The sequence below is a fragment of the Mus musculus genome, chromosome 7 (genome assembly GCF_000001635.26).
Source record: "Mus musculus strain C57BL/6J chromosome 7, GRCm38.p6 C57BL/6J".
NCBI lineage: Eukaryota > Metazoa > Chordata > Mammalia > Rodentia > Muridae > Mus > Mus musculus.
Genome location: NC_000073.6, coordinates 66,057,441 through 66,077,181, shown reverse-complemented (window position 1 = coordinate 66,077,181; position 19,741 = coordinate 66,057,441). Strand labels below are relative to the sequence as shown.

At 44.3% G+C, this 19,741-nt stretch overlaps 1 protein-coding gene across 2 annotated transcripts; it reads right to left on the bottom strand.

The window, feature by feature from the left end:
• Positions 1 to 2,594: 2,594 nt before the first annotated feature.
• Snrpa1 (small nuclear ribonucleoprotein polypeptide A') lies at positions 2,595 to 16,846 on the bottom strand. Of its 2 annotated transcripts, NM_021336.4 has the most exons (9): positions 16,490 to 16,846; positions 14,911 to 15,058; positions 13,337 to 13,415; positions 7,969 to 8,015; positions 7,656 to 7,758; positions 6,984 to 7,063; positions 6,517 to 6,592; positions 5,857 to 5,950; positions 2,595 to 2,860 (listed from the first exon to the last, which is right to left on the bottom strand). In NM_021336.4, exons 1-9 carry the CDS (start codon positions 16,569 to 16,571, stop codon positions 2,802 to 2,804), a joined length of 768 nt encoding a protein of 255 aa, NP_067311.4. In that variant the 5' UTR covers positions 16,572 to 16,846; the 3' UTR covers positions 2,595 to 2,801. The 2 variants fall into 2 exon arrangements, 1 of the variants encoding a protein (NP_067311.4); NR_152094.1 differs by lacking the exon at positions 6,984 to 7,063.
• Positions 16,847 to 19,741: the final 2,895 nt, after the last annotated feature.

Sequence of the window (19,741 nt, the reverse complement as noted above, 5' to 3'; positions counted from 1 at the left end):
CCCTTCTTATAGCCATGTCCTTCAGGTTAGAATTTCCCCATCCACTGTATTCAGCCAGGTAAATGCTTTGGTTAATGGAGAGTAAGCAGACCTGTTATCAGTTTTGAGTATAGCTTAGTTAGTTGTTCAAGGCATAGAAAGCCTAGTTTTGTTCATCACGAATGTCACAAGATTTGCACAAGACTGGGCTCCTCAACATCCTACCACTGAGATGAGGAGGTGCTAACTGGGGCCTGCCCCACCCCCAAGACTTACAGTTACTAGTTGATGGAGGATTAAGAAACGTTTTGTTCAGTGGTGTAGCCATTGGTAAGGCTGCCCAAGCTTCCATAATCAACCCTAAAGCCAGACACAGAAAGTGGGTAGTTAATTGGAAAGAGGGAGACCATCTGAAGGACAAAGGAGGCTAATAGGTGTGTGTGTGTACAATTAAAATACATTATGGGCATGTAATGAAGTCCATTACTATATATAATTAATATAGGGTAATAAAAGCATTAAAAATAAAGAGCAGAGTCAATATGGAAGGAAACAGATGGTGTTTCCTGCTGGCAAACTGCCAAAATTGCTGTTTTCCAATATAACAAGCAGCTACACAGGATGAAGGGTGTGGGGAGCTCATGGGCTCAGAGAAGGCAATAAAATGCCAGTCCTGCTCAAGCAGTAAGGACCTGCCACTTTCCAGGAATGCTCTCGTGTGCCGGAATGTAGGCACACCTCCCTGGAACTGTTACAGAAGGTTGTGATCTGCCATGTTAGTGCTAGAACCAAACCCAGGTCCCCTGGGAGAAGTCCTGTGAACACTGAGCCATCTCTCCAACTCCAGCTCCTGTGTGGTGCACATACATGTATGCAGGCACATGTATGGAGAGATCTGTTCTGTCCTGCCCATTCCAGGGATCAGCCTTCAGCTAGGCAGTCTTGTTAATCATATCCATTAATTTAATTAGGGCAAGCTTCAAAAGTAGGGCATTTACCAGTTATACAAATGCTAGAGAGGAAACATTCAAGGTCAGGTGAGGAGACACCTGTAATCTCAGCTGGTGGGATGTGGAGGTAGGATTAGGACTTCAGGCCAGTTTCCTATGTGCCTGGGCTACATGAGTCCACCTCAAATCAGCATCGTAACATAGTTCCATCTGTCCATTCTTGCAAGTGTTGCACAACTATCAGGTGATACAAACTTCTGCTGTAACAGACAATACTCGCCTGAATGAAATTCATACTCTACAAAACTATTCCCTGAAAATGTTAGGCTCCAGGAAAAACACAGATTGAAAGTTCAAATGAATTGAACCTCATCAGTTATCTGGGTCCTGAGACACGTAAGAAAGGAAACCTCATTTGCCTCTAGCTAGCTTTGCCAAGTCCTTGACTGGGACAATGGCATGCATGAGGCAATGGTGTCCTGTTTTTCTCACTTACCCCAAATACTAAACCATCTAAGTGCCAATAGTTTCAGTCCAGACTAATTCAGTGCATGTCCAGGCCAGGGTTTCATGAAGCTACTTTTAGTAAAAACTGTGCAATTACAGAGCAACCACTGGCTTGTCATAACTGGGATTGTTGACCAAGACTCCTCATCCAGTAAGAGGACTCATAAATGAAGCAATGGAAGACAGGAAATCTGTTTTTGCTTTGGTATTGGGGATCTTGTAGTCTGAGGAAGACTGCCAGCAAGCCACACCCCTAGCCAAAAGAAACAAGTACTCTTGTCAGCAACGGGGCTATGCATTCACAGAAGGGCTGTGGAAGCAGTACAGGTAGCCTCACTGGAGATGCTGAGCCAGCATGGGAGAGAACTGAATTTAAGGCTGGGGCTCAGCAGAAGCCACAGTTCCGCTGTATCTTAGGCATCTGGCATTTGCCTCTATGAGAACTGTATGTTACCAGCAATCACCAAAAAGCATCCAGAGACAACCTAACATGCTTGTCACATTCAGAATCATCGAAGGAGTTTGAACACTGTAACCAGGGGCTGGAAGGATGGCTTAGCAGGTAAGAATGCATGCTATGCAAACTTGAGTACCTGAGTTCAAATTCCTACAACCCAGGTAAAAGGCTGGGTCTGTCTACACTCGTGCCTGCAACCCAGTACTGTGGGGCAGAGGTAGGACTGCTGGGACTTGCAGGCTGCAAGTGAGAGGCTCAGTGGGAGGCACTGTTCTCAAGGCAACAAGGCAGAGTAGGGAAACTGAGGCACTGGTATTTAACAACAAAATCTTCCCTAGATAAAGAATACAGTAAGAAGCCTAGATGCTGAGAAAAACGTGCCTTAACCTGCCCCACAGAAAAACCATGGCCTCTGTGCCTCTGTCCCAGAGGCTGGAAGATTATTTTTGCTCAAGCAAAAGCCCCATTTTCTATTTAAAACTTTTCAAATCATTTTAAATTGATTTGTGAGATATTCATGTATGTTGATTTAAAAGGTCAAAGAATGCCTATTTGTCTAGTCTTCAAGCCTTCCTGCCTTACCTTTATGAAGAACCTGTAACATTTCATGAGTGGGAATAATGTCTATTCCGGAACACCACTCTCTCCAACTTCTAACTTAAACATCCCCTTACATCTCACTGCAGATACACAGCACACAGTCCGGCAGCACAGTAAGTCGCCTTTATTTTACCATTTGTAGAAAACTGGCATTGTTATTTCAAGGTTCCTATTAAAAAATTATCACCAGTCGTTCTGAACATTCAGCAAAGCTGAGAGTCCACGTTGCTGATACAAGCAAGGTTGTTACTCCATGCTCAAAATGCAAGACTTGTCCCAAGAGAGCTTATCAGAGCATCTGGCAGAGCTCAGGACCCATTTGTGACTGTGTCGTCTTCTATCTCTTCTTCACCCTCATCACTCGGCCCTGAAAGAACACAGGTCAAGTTATGTAAGTTTTGTATTATTTGTTCACTCACATACACATTGATTAAAAAATGAATATACATCAACATGCATGCATGTGCACACATAGTTGTTAATTGTGTTCCAAGATTTGTGGCAGATCTGAGTTTGAATCGAGCCTGGTGATAGTGAGTTCCAGAACAGCCAGGGCTATGTAGAGAGATCCTGTCTCAAACTGCTCGCACGCGCACACACACACTCACAAACACAAACACACACACACACACACCATACCGCACCATACCCCAAAAAGTTTTGCCTTACTCCAATGTTTAGAGAAACTACTGACAAGTCTGTCTATTACTTGGAAGCAAACTGCAGTTTTCCAGATACAAGTTACCCGGCTTGTTTGGCTATACTGGTAGCTTCTTACAGACAGCTCACAAAGTGAAGTTGAACATTTTTCTAGGAGTCCTTCCCCTTTTCCCCTGCAGCCCTGTACCTGTACTCTGAATGTATCTTAGACAAGCTCCTTCACTGTGTTTTGTACACCTTTCAAATGCTGAGTTGTTTCATGATTCATTAGCATTCCCACTGATCTCCCCACATATGTTGTAACATTATACTGGCCAACCTATATTTTCTTTAACTGTCTTTCCATTAACAGTGAAGCCTGAACCCAGGGCCTCATGTGTGTTAGGTAGTGCTCTACCATATTTACATCCCCAGTCCAAGTTTTCCAAATTTGAATTTCTGATTAAAATCCTCAGTTTTATCATTGGTAATAAAATAGTCGGGTGCTGAGGATTGAACCCAAGGACTTAAATATGCCATTTATTACGGAGCTCTATCTTCAGCACTACAGAAATCACTTCTATCCTTCACCCGGGACACTGACGGAAATTCACTCATAGTGGAAGCAGGGAAGAACACATAGTGTCCCAGGCCTCGGCCTTGCTGAGCATAGCAGGTTTAACCCATCACTGTAGATGCTACTCAAAGCAAAGAGCAAACTTCTTGGAGTTACTACATAAATAATTCTACCTTTCATGTCCCCAGGGGCCCAGAGACCACACAGTACCACAGTTCTTAAAAAAATATCTCATCCACTCCCCCTGAGGAGTGACTGACAACCGATAGCTGCTGACGTAGGAAGAGCCGTTTTCTTCAGCAGGATACTCACTGTAGGTTGCCCTTGCTCCAGCCAATACCCCTACCCCATACTCATGCAAGCAACTGACTAAACTCAGTGGGTCACAAATACTAAAAAAACAAAACAGCTCAAAGATAACGACCCTTGGCAAGCTGTCAAGGTGGTTGTATTGGCTAGTTTTGTGTCAACTTGACATAGCTAAAGTTATCACAGAAAAAGGAGCTTCAGTTGAGGAAATGCCTCCATGAGATCCAACTGTAAGGCCTTTTCTCAATTAGTGATCAAGGGGGAAAGGCCCCTTGTGGGTGGGACCATCTCTGGGCTAGTAGTCTTAGATCTATAATAGAGCAGGCTGAGCAAGCCAGGGAAGCAAGCCAGTAAAGAACATCCCTCCATGGCCTCTGCATCGGCTCCTGCTTCCTGACCTGCTTGAGTTCAATCCTGGCTTCCTGTGGTGATGAACAGCAATGTGGACCTGTAAGCTGAATAAACCCTTTCCTCCCCAACTTGCTTCTTGGTCATGATGTTTGTGCAGGAATAGAAACCCTGACTAAGGCATTGGTCACCCCAGGGATGCCATACCCAAATTTGTACGTGTTTACTTTATTTGAATAGCGTATCTCTAGTGCTCAACATGCTGACACAAATTTGGTATTCAAACGAAAGACTAGCTAACACCCAGCAAACACAGTGGTCCTCCTGCAAACCTTTAATGACAGTACTTATCTGAAACTTAAAGATGTAGATATTTACCTTAAATGATGAAACCTGCCCAAGAACAGTACTGGTCAGGCTCTTTATTTTTTTAGATATTTTCTTTAAATACATTTCAAATGTTATCCCCTTTCCTGGTTTCCCTTCCGAAAACCTTCCATCCCCCTGTTCACCAACCCACTCACTCCCGCTTCCTGGCCCTGGTGGTCCCCTACACTGAGGCATAGAGCCCTCACAGGACCAAGGCCTCTCCTCCCATTGATGCCCTGTCAGGCTCTTTATCCAGCCTGTGCTGAACCACTGAATTACCATATACAGCAATACCTTGCTTTGCAGGGATTATGTTCTAAAATTTTCATCACTGGAGATTTTGATATTTTGTGAAGGTGAACATGACAGGGTGCACACTTGCACAAACCTAAATGGCAGAAGCTATTAACCTACCTGCTGAAGGCAAGTGTTTTTCTAATCTATGAACCTAGACAACATGTTCTCAATAATGCATAGAGCTGAAAAAAGGGTTAAGTAGCCTTGCATCTATACATAGCGAAACACAGAAAACATACAGTAAAAACACCAGGCAGAGGGGGTTTGAAGCTGTTACCCTATAGGATCGCCACTGTAGATGCAGGGTACCAGTCCATTATATAGTATGTGACTTAGAAGTTCACATAGTCACCTCTAGAACTTAGTTCTGTCCATATGTTTTGCTACAACTTGTAAAGACGGAATAAATATCCCAGTGGCTTAACTCTCTTTATGGACCCTCCCTGCCTCCTTCCTTTGTTCTTTTTCTTTTTTTTTTTTTTTTTTTGGTTTTTCGAGACAGGGTTTCTCTGTGTAGCCTTGGCTGTCCTGGCACTCACTTTGTAGACCAGGCTGGCCTCGAACTCAGAAATCTGCCTGCCTCTGCCTCCTGAGTGCTGCGCCACCACGCCCAGCTGTCTTTTTCTTTTTTTTTGAAAAAGCGTCTTGTGTAGCCCAAGCTGGTCTCAAACTTATTTGTAGCCAAGAATGCCCTTCAACTTCTGACCCTCTCGGCTTAACCTCCTGAATTCGGGGATTATGGGTCTGTATCATTATGCCAGTCAGGTAGTACTGTGTAATCACTGAGTGTGATGTTTCACAAGTTCAGACAACAGCTTTCTGACCTGATCTGCGCTCTCTGCCAGGTATCTGGCCCGACTGCAGCAAGCCCTTCAGCCTCTCAACCTCAGCCAGCGTCGACGCGTTTGCGATGGCATTCTAGAAGACACAGGGAAGCGGAGATGGATGAGGACAAGCACTGCAGAAACCCCAAGCAACTTTCCCACACAGTGTCCAGCAGCACACAGCTCCGTGTCATGGGAGGACTTCACGGGCATACTGCAAATCAACCTAGAGAACAGGCTGTGCATTCCCATAGTTAGAAGGAAAGGAGAAGACGCAATCATTTCCCATGCCCTTTAAAAAGCTAAGGATCTGTCTGCAACCCTGTTACTGGGCACTTTAGCCTCCCTACCTATATTCCAACCAGAACTGTCAGCCAGCAAATCTTGGAAAGCAAAGACACTAAAACAAACTCCCAGACTGCACACCAAGGTACTTAACTGCTCGAAGAAGTGAATGGGTCCTGGGGAAAGGAGAGGCACACAGATGCCTTAAACTACTTTATCAATTATTTCAAATCAAAGTCTGTGCAAAGAGTAGTTTTAAGGAAGTTTTTCCTGAACTAGAAACACCAGCATCCTAAGGACTACAGGAAGAGGGCTCTACAAGGCTTAGTACCAGGACACACCACCGTCGGCCCCACAACCCCAACACATCCTCACCTTGATTGCTTCCACATCCCCTGCAGACGGCCCGCCTTTCTTTTTGTCAGTTGGCAAACCAGCACCTGGATTAAAACTGGGGAGGGAGAATATAATTGTTACATTCTGAAAGGGGCAAGCTGCTTCTCTTACTTTCAAAAGCTTTTGAAAGTAATTCAACCAGTGTAGTATCTTATCTTTGTTAACAAACTGATACAAGAACTCTCTCCTTCAGAAACACCACCCAATTTATCTTCCTATAGAGAAAGCAGGATGTTTAACATCACAATTAAGACTGTAAACCGAAAGATATGCTCTGTTAACCAGGTAGAAATTTCCCATGATATGCAGACCATAAATGGTCAGGCACCATCATTCAAATGTAATACCAGACTAACCACAGTTTTGGGTTTAATTTTGTAGGAGGCAATCTGTCAGACAGTGTTTCTGAAGGTGAAGTAGAGTTAAGTTGGATATCCGTATCTTACGTTTTGCTTCTCCTGGCAATATCCTTTGCAAGCTGTGCACCCCGTTTGCCCTTGAACATTTTCTCTGCTTCCTGACGCTCCTACAGCAACACCACACACAGAGTTAATTGAAATAGGAATACCATATGCATTTAGATGCATTCCTCAGAAAACATGGAAGAGAATTCTCCTGAAGTATTCTGGGTTGGTAAAAACACCAAAAGCCAACTTTAAATTAGAAGACACAGTGGTCCAACATTCTTGGGCAAAGTTGTTAAAAAGCTCGCCCTCCTGGTTTCAAAGAGGGATTCATTCCCAAGAGACTGCAGAGAAGAAGAAGCACGTCCAACATGGAAAGGCCATTCCAACAGGCAGAGCTGCTCACAGCAGGGTTATAGTTCGCTCCCAGTTGGAAATACATCTAAGCTGACAATTCACTGTGGGGGTCAACTACAAAGTTTGGCCAACTTTGGAATGGCCAACAAAGCCCTACCATAAACTGCTAAGAGAACAAAACAAAACACTGAAAAAGAACCACTCCACAAAAACATTAACAAACAACCCAAATTAAATGTTTTCTTTCCCACAGGTTAAGTTTCAAAGTAACAACAAAATTGACTTACTAAGCAAGTTTTCTGGCAATGAATGTAAAGGACAATTCTGGAATGCCTCACAGCAGTGCGCAATACTCACTTTGAGTTTCACTTTCTGAAAGTCCAGTACTCTGACTTGTGGAACTTTATAAATCACATAAAGTCGATAATGCTTCTTATTGGTTACAGGGTTTCTTAGGATGCTGTAAGAAAAGGGACAGTTCTAACCTTACTGCAGTCCATGTAAGGTGGGGGTCACCTGAAGGTGCAATGACTTTAAATCAGGAGCCAGCATTCACTCTTCCCACTTTACTGTCAGGGTAGCACATACCACCCAGGGAAGAGCTGTTTATTAGCAGCCTGAAGGTGTTATTTCAGAACTACAGTCACATCATCGCAAGTAATTTCCATACCTTAGATATGTCAGTGATTTGAGAGATGCCAACGGGTCCAGATCACCCTATAAAATGAAAGTCACAGTAAGAACGGGGCTGACGGACACACTACTACCTGATAGTTTGAAATGACAAGTATCTTTGAAGCAAGTATCTACCTTTTATTTATTTATTTATTTATTGCTCTGGCACCTATTCCATTATTAATACAACACAACTGCTTAAATATCTTCTACCTAATGAACTGATTAAATATATTCTAGCTTCCTTAAGGTTTGGTAGTAACAACATCTGCTTCAACATAAGACAAAAAGGTTTGATTATCAACAGCAATCTCAACATGGCTACTAAGCTCAAACATGAAGCCAATGCCAACACCAGTGACTTACTCGGAGCAAGCTATTTACACAGCAACCTCAAGCCAAGATCTTGGTCTAATGTGGGTTTTTTGTTGTTTGAGACAGAATCTCCTATAGCCTGGGCTGGCCTTGAACTTGTGCAGCCTAGGATGGTCTACAATTCTGATCCTCCCAAATGCAGGAATTATGGGTATATGCTGCCACACCTGGTGCAGAATGTCTTTTCTTATTAGTATATCCCAAGTGGCCTCAGAGAGTATATTTATTGTCTTTGAAAAGGTCCTGTCATCCTAGCCCACCTCTGCCCCCATCTCTTCAAATATCTTCAAAGACAAGGTGAATAGTATGGTTCAAAAAATTATGGATGCCAATCATGGTGGCACATGTCTTTATCCCAGAACTAGGGAGGCAGAGACAGACAAGACTCAGTGAGTTTGAGGCCAGCCTATTTATTCTATGTAGTGAGTTCAGGCCAGCCAGGGATATTCTCAGCTTTTCCCAAATTGTCCTGGAAACCATGATGAAACAAAAATAGCATTTCTAAAAACTCACCATCAAAAGCTATAATTGAGCCAGACAAGGTATTTCCTAGACATCTCAGAGTAGGAATAGTTAGGGATACCAGCTACAGGACTTGCACAGTGAAGGCAGGAAGGCTATGAGAAACCAGAGAACTCCATAATAACCAACAGGTGTTCAGTTTGAGCAGTTACCCAAGGATCTGCATGTTCCAATAATAAGTACAGGGAGATCCAGTTAGGGTATGTGATGGGGCTATAGCAAATGTGGGTCCTCATGCTTGTCACCTCTCCTCCCATTTGGAACAAAGTCTTGCTATATATATTGCGATGGTTTGTATATGCTCAGCCTGGGGGGGTTGGGTGGCACTATTAGGAGGTGTGGCCCTGCTGGAATAGGTGTGTTATTGTGGGAGTGGGCTTTAAGACCCTCATCCTAGCTGCCTGGAAGTCAGTATCCTGCTAGAAGCCTTCAAATGGAGATGTAGAACTCTCAACTCCTCCTGGACCATGACTGCCTGGACGCTGCCATGATCCCACCTTGATGATACTGAACTGAACCTCTGAACCTGTAAGCCAGCCCCAATTAAATGTTATATTCATAAGAGTTGCATTTGTCATGATGTCTGTTCACAGCAGTAAAACCCTAACTAAGACACACACACACACACACAGAGATACATATCCTGGGTGCTCAAACTGTGTCCCTTCTAGGACAAATTCTTACACTAAGTAAAAATTTGGAATAAAACTAAATTAAGTAACTCAGGAGGGAAACAGCACAGGTGAAAGCAGGAGTACTCACTTCTACAGCACACACACCAAACTGGAAGGATACAGAGGTCAGTGTGGCCTTGTAAATGGATGTGTACCTTTGTGAAGTGGTTCACAACTTCAAAAGGCAATGACAGAGAACGGAGTTCTCAGAAAGCAAACAACTATCTTTACATGATCAGAGGGAGTGCTAGAGCTTGATAGAGCTTGAAAACTGGCCTACTACCACAGAAAGAATCCAAGTGTCTGTTTTACACACACACACACACACACACACACACACACACACACATACACACACACTCTCTCTCTCTCACTCTCTCTCTCTCTCTCACTCACTCACTCACTCACGAGAACACAATGACAGCATGACCATCTGGTTAAGAATGTCGCTTAGTAGTAGGGGAGGGGAGCTTTCCTGGTGTCTGAAAGGTCCTAGATAATTTTTGATTCTACAATCACCAGAGGCGCCCTGCTGGGACTGGCTACACCCCAGCTATGTGATGGTAGAGCACTGGCTTTAAAGCGAGGTGTCCTGGCTCACACCTGCAATCCCAGCATTTGGGAGGCTAAGTCAGGAAGACTAGAATGAGTTAAAGCCAGCATAGGCTACATATGGAGTTGAAAGTCAGTGTGGGTGACACAGTTAAGGGACTACCTCAAAACACAATACAGGCTAATGGTTGATCGTAGACTGCTTACCAGAAAATGTGCTGGTAAGAACGTACTGGTGAAGGCAGCAAACACTTTTGTCACTGGCTAGGAGAAATCAAGTGGGTACTGAGCAGGAAGCTCCCTCTCAGCGGGCTAGCTTTCATAGTACTGAAGGTTGCTGGGGGACGCCACCAGCAGTCTTATCCAGTTGTGGGCACTGTCAGCTCAGTAATGACCATGTGACAAGACACACCCATGAGTGCAGTGGTGGCACAAATGTTACACTTTTCTGATTTAAGACCCAGCTCCACAGAAAGAAATGCATGCCCCGTACAATAAATCTGGCTAGGAACCCATGGTGGAGGAGCTCATAGGCCCTAGGGATGAACTACCATTACTCTTTTGGTAAGTGGACATAGCATCACACTACTCTCTATATATGCATCTATCCCCACAGATTACAGCTCCTGGACCTCATCAGAGAAGTTTCTTTGCAGAATGGATGGTAGTTAGGGTGTGGCTCCTGGTAGGTTGGCCATTCTCCTGTAAGAGGCTCCAGGCCCAAATATAAGACCAGCACAAAGGACTTGGTGGGTTTAAAAAAACTGATCAGGAGGTAGAGGCAGGAGAATATGAGTTCCAGAATTACAGAAAAGATCCCATCTCACCAAAAGAGGGAGGAAATGAAGTTGTGAGAAGATGTGGGCAGATATGGGCGGAACTGGAGGTAAATATGACTGAAACTTACTGTATACAGGTATTAAAATTTCAAAGAATAAAAATATTATATTAAAAAAGAATAATTGTTGAGAAGAGTAAAGGTTGACTTTAAACTGATGAAGTTGCTAAGAATAGAGATCGATAGAGCAAATAAATTCTATGCCATTTGAAGGAAGAATGGAATGGCAGAAAGAGACAGTGCATATATATACAAACACAATTTTAAAAAACAAATGGATGACAGAGAAGGCTCCCCTCAAAAGACAACTGTGATGCGCCAGCAGCACTAAATGTAAACAGGATATAGGCAATGCAGTTCAGAGACAAACTTAACAGTGGATTTAAAAATCGAAACACTGGTGCTGGAGAGATGGCTTAGAGGTTCTTTTAAAGAGCTGAGGTTGGCAGCACAGGCATCCATAGCTCCAGTTTTAGGGGACTTGATGTCCTTTTGAGCTGCATGGGTGCCAGGCATACACGTGGTACACATACATATGTGCAGGCCATACACTCATACACATAAAATAAATCTAAAACTTGGGGCTAGAGAGATGGCTCAGTGCTTAAGAGCACTGGCTGCTTTTCCAGAGGGCTGGGGTTCAATTCCCAGCATTCACATGACGGCTTACAGGTGTCTAGGATCTGACACTCTCACACAGACAGGAATGCAGACAAAATACCCTACACATAAAATGAAATTAAGTAAGTTATTTTTAAAAAAATCTAAAAATTAAAAACAGAATCCTACCTGCAGGTTTTAGGAGACAACAAAGATGAAAGTTAGTTCTGGATAGAAAACAATTTGTCATGGAAGCAGTTAACCAAAAATAGCTTGTTTGGGGTTTATTATATTACATGATATAAACCTCAAGGTCAAACAGTGTTAACACAGAGAGGTCACAAAAAAAGTTACTCAAAAGGTTTAGTTTCTGGAAATACTAACAAATTTAAAACTTGTATGTATTAAGAGATCTAAAACTGACAAAACTCCAGACAGGCAATTGAATCTATTATCATACATAAAATCTTACTATATCTCTTTCAGCAGATATATGTATGCATGTGTGTGTGTGTGTATAAGTTAGGCTGGCTGACCAGTGAGCCGCAAGGATCTAGCTCTCCCTCCCCATTATGCCCAGCGTGCTTGCTTGCTTGTTTGTACAGATCCTGGGGTTAGAACCCAGGTCTTCGTGCTTAGGTAGTAAGCACTTTAAACTATGCCATGAGACTTGGGCAATTGTAGAACTTGCAAGTAGCTATGTTAATACAGAGAAACAGATAAAATGAAATTTAACCTCTTATCCAAAATATCAATGCACTATGACATAAAAAGCCACTAAGAAAGTTAACACCTTCATTTGTTAGGGATTGGTTCTAATGTTTTGATTTAATCAGGAATCTGCCTGTCCAAACGCTGAAGGTTCTTGTCCCCATTTGTTTTTTGATCGATCAATAAAGATGCCAGCTGCCAATGGCTGGGCAAAGGGAGATGGGGTAGACCCCTTAGGTTTGGACACCAAAGAGAGAAGAGAGGAGAATCAGCAGGTTTCAGAGGGAGTCAGATCAGATTTAGAGCTGCAGAAGGAAAATCATCCAAAATGTAGGTGAGAAGGAATTGGGCCCCGGGAAGGGCTGCCCAGAAGTGTCCTGGGCAGCAAAGACCAGGGGGATGCCCTGAAGGAACACGACAGCAAAGATAGATCATAGATTTAGAGGACGTTGAGTCAGGAGTACTGGAGGGAAATCTATGATAGTCAGGCAGAGGATTAGCACTGCTCAGCCTTTGAGCTAACCAAGGCATTTCAAAAGTAAGCTAACGTTGAGTGTGTGTGTCTTTCATTCTCGAATCCAAAGTTCCTGGTGGGAGCCTGGAAGCGCAACCGCCGGGAGCACAGAGCAGAAGAGCAAACTCACTGCTGCGTTCATTTTTATTACTACCATACTGAACACTTCAATTCTGCAAACATGGGAATTTGTTAATCCATGAAAGGGGAAGGGGAGTTTCAACAGAACATCAGAAGTGCTAATAGTGACTGACAAACTAGATTGCCTAATGTAAACTCTCCTACCAAGATACCCAGCAGAATCAAAACTCAAAAGGCAGACCTGAGTGGGCAAAGAGATCTGGAACATTTACTCCAAATATCCAGACGCCTTGCCAATTCCCAGAAAACCAATGAAACCAACACAACCATAAATAAATAAATAAATAAATAAATGAATAAATAAATAAATAAATAAATAAAGGCTTAAGTAGTAAGATAATTAGGACAAAACTTAAAGAGGAAGTAGGAGGTAATTTTCCATAGTAGGAAGAATCCTTAACCTTGCCCCTTAAAGAGCTTTCTCCATTCTACTTACCAGTTCCACTAGACTGTTGTTGGTGAGGATGAGCTCTGTCAGACAGGGAAGAGCCTGGTCAAGTCCCTCACCTATACGGCTAAAATAAAAATAGAGAGGCTCTCAGTGAAAACAAAAGTTAAATAAGCTAATATTTCTCCATCTTTTCGAGTATTAACGCTTCAGTGATAGAATACCCATCTCCCACATTCCATCTCAGGGAAAGTACCCAAGAGGGAGTCTTGTCTGAGGCACAGGGTCAGTGACAGGGATGGGATGACCTCAGAAACCCATGCCTTCTGAGCTTTTCACTGCCGAGTAGTCTAGTGCAACCCAAGGGAAGGTGAGACTCCGGGGTAGGAAAAAACTACTTAGCCAATTTACAATTTCTTGTTCAGAAAACTCAAAACCCAATAATTTTGGATTTAGAGAACTGGGGTAAGACATTCATCAGAGAAAATGTTTAATCATGAAAGTGGCTTCTCCCTAAAAACACTACTCAGTGCTTTTATGTGTATGGGTGTATGCACTTATGCCGCATAGCAACTACGTGCTTGGCTCCTGTGGAAGTCAGAAAAGGGCCTTGAATTCCCTGGAACTAGAGTTTCAAGCTGCCACGCTGGTCTTGGAAAAGCAGCAGCCAGTGCTGTTAACTAGAGTCCTATCTCCAGCCAATGGTCCTTTTCTTAATGAAAGCTTTGCCATCAGGGTGGTGGTAGTGCACGCCTTTGATCCTAGCACTCAGAAGGCAAAGGGAGGCAGATCTCTGAGTTTGAGGCCAGCCTGGTCTACAGAGTGAGTTCCAGGACAGCCAGGGCTCACAGAGAAACCCCACTCATACAAACAAATATGATCTTAATTTCACAGAATTATATTGTAGAAACCAACTACAAAAACCAAAACCAGCATAGTGGATGAGGTATAGGTACTCAGTGAAAAGTAACTTTATTTCATAAAAAGATTTTTACTGTGACAGGGTCTCACTATGTAGCCCTGGCTGGAATTTGCTGTCAACAAGGCTGTCCTTGAACTCAGAGATCAGCCTGCCTCAGACTCCAGAGTGTTAGGATTAAAGGCAGATACCACTACACATGGCCTTTATAAATCTTTTTAATTATGATGCTATTGATGACTACTCTAAAATCTGATTTGTTGACATAGCACAATGCTTCAAATTCAAAGTTTAATGTCAGTTACGAATATTAAAGATTTCTGAAGAGTAGCAAGTAAGGTCAGGCCAATGCCCAAGTTAATCTCCAACCTCTTAGGAAAAGGGCTCTATTCATTTCTCCCTTTAAGACACATGGGCAGGCTGGAGTGGTGGCTCAGCAACTTAGAGCCCTGGCTGATCTTCCAGAGGACCCAGATTCTATTCCTACAGCTGGAGCAGCTCAGGACTATCTGTAAACCTAGCTCCAGAGAAGCCAAGGCCCTCCTCTGGCCTCCAGAGGCACTAGGAGGGTGTGTGGTACCTGCAAGCAAAAAACTAATATACATTAAAACAAAACAAAACAACAACCAAAACCCCATTATCTTCAGGGTACATTAGAACACTTACTTAAGGGAAGAAAGTATTCTCACTAGCAGTCACTCACCAAATTCTGTTGTTGTTCACTAATAATGTTTTCAGTCTTCTCAACAAAGGGAAACCGTCCAGTTTCCGGATCTCATTGTCAGAAAAATCAATAGCATCAAACTGGTCTAAGGTGGCACCCAGATTCTCAATAACCGGAATTTTATATCCTGTAGAGGGAAAACATACATACAACAAATATTAATATAAATGAAAAGTCCTGAAAATCGCAGGAGTATGTGATGGAATTTGACTCAGCGCTCCCATTCGGGAAGTATTAACCAGGCACTAGCACCATGCCGTGCACTGAACAAAAATAAGGTAAATGACGAAAGGGTTAAGTGGAGGCCTTAGTGCTACAAAGCTTGAAGTAAAACTGAAGAGGCTGAAGGCAAGAGGAAGAACAGATGGGCATATTTACTAGTATTGGTGCCCATGGTTTATTAAGAACGTCTATGAGGTATTCACATTCGTCACTGAGCTAGGTACTATAAGGAAGGACACAACCCAGCTGTGAAGGAGTGCAATAAAAGATATGGTAGCAGAATAAGCATTCTCCAGACTGCACGGTTTTCAGAGAGACAGCAGACATCAAAACTGTGCCAAGACAGTGAAAGGACCCAGATGCTCCTGAACCGGACTTTTCTCCAAGAAAGTTAATTTCATTCAACAAACACAAAGAACACTAGGATTTCCCATAGGCAGGAAGAAACTTTCAAAAATGGCAGTGCACAGCGCCCCCGAGACTTTGATTGCCTCTGGTCACAGTCTTATAATCTTAACCCCTTCCAAAGCCATCTCCTGAATAGTTAACGATTACCTCTCAGTTCTATGTTTTAAAAATCAAGTGCTACTTCTGTCAGAACTGAACAGGTGAGTTCCGCCACCCCACACACAGAAGTGACCATTATGCCACGGTCAAACAGCTCAATCTTGAAAACACCAAATTATCCGGGGCTGCGGGTCTGGCTCAGTAGCGCGAGTGCTTTCCTGACAGACATGAAACCCTGGGCTCATCCAAAGCACCATATAAACGTGGTGCAGGCATTTAAACCCAGCTCCCAGGAAGTGGAGGCAAGAGGGTCCGAAGTTCGAGATAAACCTTAACTATATAACGGTTTGAAGTCAGCTCGGAATACACGAGACGTTGTCTCAAAAACAAATGAACAAAACCAAACCGGAATTATTGGGGCAATTAAGGTAACTCTGGTACATATCCACCCTACCCTCAGGTGCCACATTAACGCTTTTGCTAAAAAACAAACAAACAAACAAACAAACAAACAAACAAAAAACACCAGCCAGCAGCCGGCCTGTCCGTAGCGTTTTCTATTTTCCTAGTCCTCCAACAGTTAAAGCTGCTCGATGAGCGGGGCAATGCCTAGTGAGTACGGTCCGGGGAAGGAATCGAGGCGCCGTGTTTGCTAGCCGGAACGCCGGTAACAAACAGCCCCAAAGGGCCCTGCGGGACGGTGGATCGGAGGCGCCCAGCCCGGGTGGAGGCCCACGGGCCAGGCTCCAGCCTCTGCGCACGCGGCGGGGCTGGTTTCCCGCAGCCACGCGCCGGGGCCGGAACACAGCCCGCGCTCCGTCTAACTCACCCCGGAGGTCCAGTTCACGGTCCCGTACGGCATTTGTGTACTGCGCCGCCTGCTCGATCAGCTCCGCCGTCAGCTTCACCATCCTGTCGCAGCCCGCGGACCCTCACCTCCGACACCAGCCTGCGCCTCCCGCCAGTGCCGTGTCCCACAGTGCACCGCGCCTCGCCGCCAGACAGCACCAATCGTATCCCCGCGCAGCTCGACCGCCAGGCTAAAGCAATCGAAGACGTAGCCCCCGTGTCTTTGCTTCTGGGTTCTGGGCTTGAGCGTGCCTGGGAGTGTGGGGAGCCCAGATTCCAGTTTTTTTAATCCAAAAGATAAGAACACGCGAGGGATGCTCTGTCTCACGTCAGTGAACCTCAAGGGAGGGGTAGTTGGGACTACTCTCCCTTCTCCACCCAACAAGGGGCGGAGACTGTGAAGTCTCCTGAAAGTCAAGTTCCTAAATGTCTAACTTGGGCTTCCGCAGGTAAGGGGCAGGACCCGTAGGCTGGATTGCCTTAAAACAGAACCCTTCTGACCTGGTACAGTCACCTTAAAGCTTGAGGGTGAACTTGTAGCCTGTAGACATTTAGGTGTTCATACCAAAGCGCTGGTCAGGTGGCTTAGAGGTTAAGAGCACTTGCAACTTTTGTAACGGACTTGAGTTGGCATTCCAATATCCGTCTGGACACCTGACAACTGCTTGTAACTTCAGCCTCAGGGGATTTGCCGTCCATTTCTAGCCTCCTCAGACACCGGCAACCGCAAACACACACACACACACACAAATAAAATAAACCATAAGTGATATTCATATTGACTAGCTGTGATGGAGAATGCCTTTAATCCTAGCAGTTTGGAGACAGAAGGAGGTGGATCTCGGAGATAGAGGCCATCCTCGCCTACAGAGCCAGTTCCAGAACAACCAGGGATACACAGAGAAACTCTATCTCAAGCAAACAAACAACACCAAAAAAATTCATACGAAGTGCAGGGGAATACACATATCAGAAATTGCCATGTGATGAGTGCCCCACAGTGAATACAATATACCTGCAGAGCCTTGGCCTCTGTCTCCAAAGGCTTAAATGCACAAAATCATGTGCATATTTTTTTAAATCATAGCTTACTAATTAATGTACATGCCCACCTGTGTATACGTGATGACCCCTTCAGCCCTAGGCCATCAACTCCAACTGAGGCTGCACCTTCACTAGTGACCATCCCTGGCCTCTCACAGTGCCAAGCCTTAAATGCACGAAATCATATGCGTATTTTTTTTAAATCATAGCTTACTAATTAATGTACATGCCCACCTGTGTATAGGTGCAGGGGAGGCTTCAGCCTAAAATTCCCTGGAGCTGGCCGTTGTGATCCTTTGGACATGTGTGCTAGAAGTCAACCCCTGGTCCTCAGCATGAGCAGAAAACACTCTTAAAAATACTTTTAGAAATTATTTGTTATATCTCTGTGGTTTTGGGCACATGAGTGCAGATACCCACAAAGGCCAGAGGTGCCAGATACTCTGAAGTCGGGGTTACACGTGGTTGCTGGGATCTGAACTCTGGTCCTCTGAAAGAGCTGTACACACTCTCTTACCTGCTGAGTCATGGAATGACTGACCTGAGAAGGAACTTGAACAGCTCACTCTCCTGCCTCCATCTTCATGTGCTAGGATTATTGGAGTGAGTTTATGTAGTGGTGACCCCTTCAGCCCTGGGCCATCAACTCCAACTGAGGCTACACCTTCACCAGTGACCATCCCTGGCCTCTCACAGTGCCAAGCCTCAGCTGCTGTTCGTAATCCCTTTGTGCCTTCAAAACTAGCATCACCTGGGTGATTCTTATACATTACCAAGTCCAGCTGCAGCATGAGGTACAACCTTGACTATCTCTGGAACACATTTTCTTTGGGCTCTCAGAACACACTTCCCAGAAGATTTCACTCCAGTAATGCTGGTCTCTTCTTAGTCACTGCTAATTTCTTTGCTCCAGCTAATCAGTATCATGGGCCAACCAGAAGTCCCTTCTATTCTGGACTCTAAAGGCAGAGCCACATGGGTAAAGCTGCGGAGTTCTGCTGGGGCAGGAGCACGGCCCCCTTCCTCTATTACATCATCACCAACTTTCTGTTTTCAACTCCACTGCCTAATACTTGGCTGTCCTGAAACTTGCTCTGTAGACTGACCTTGAACTCTGAGATCTGCATGGCTCTGTCTCCTGAATGCCAGGATTAAAGGTGTGCACCACCATGCCTGGACCTAAGCTCTTCATGGTGACTATGTCTCAAGATCCAGACCAAAAGCTTGTGTCACCCCATGCCAATTTGACACACAGTCACATCTCCTTATATCCAAATGAAAGCAATAACCTGGTCATAATAGCATAACTATCTGTTGTTCAACTGCAAACACATAAACAATAAATTTAGCTGGGATGGGATCTTGCCCTGAAATTACTACTCCCTTAAACTGTTGATCTTGAGCACAGGATTTAGCTCCATTGCCCTACATGGTGCCAGTTTTCAATATACTTGAACCATATATTTTGTATTTTTCCTTTCTAAGCTTGCTACACATGATCAAAACTCTCTTTGTGAGAGTAAACCAGAGGACAAAGTCTATGCTGGGCTTTTCTGAGACTTCCTTTACCTTACTTAGCCTCTTTACTCTTTCCCCTGGCCTCAGGTAGACTCTTCAGACAAGGGCAAAAAGCAGCAACATTCTTCACCAAAACAGCATAAGAACAATCTCCACAGTTGAAAACACCCTCAGTATCAGTGTCTTCCATATTCCTCCTGGAATGGCTCACTGAGCACTTAATGCAACTCACTGCTTCCAAAGTCCCCAAATCCACATTCCTCCAAACAAAAATGTGTCAGGCCTATCACAGCAATTCCCAAGTCCCTGATATCAGCTTCTGACTTAGTTATGGTTTCCATTGGTATGAAGAGATGATGCCATGAGCATGGTGACTTACAAAGAACAGCCTTTAATTGGGGTTGGTTTACAGGTTCAGGAGTTCAGTCCATTATCATCAGGGCAGGGAAGCACAGCAGCATCCAGGCAGACGCGGGGCTGGAGGAACTGAGAGTTCTACATCTTGTTCCAAAGGCAAAAAGGAGATGACTGTCTTCAGGCAGCTAGAAAGAGGGTCTCAAAACCCACCCTCACAGTGACACACTTCCTCCAATAAGGCTGCACCTCCTAATAGTGCCATTCCCTGGGCCAAGCATCTTCAAACCACCACACCACTCACCCAACACTGATA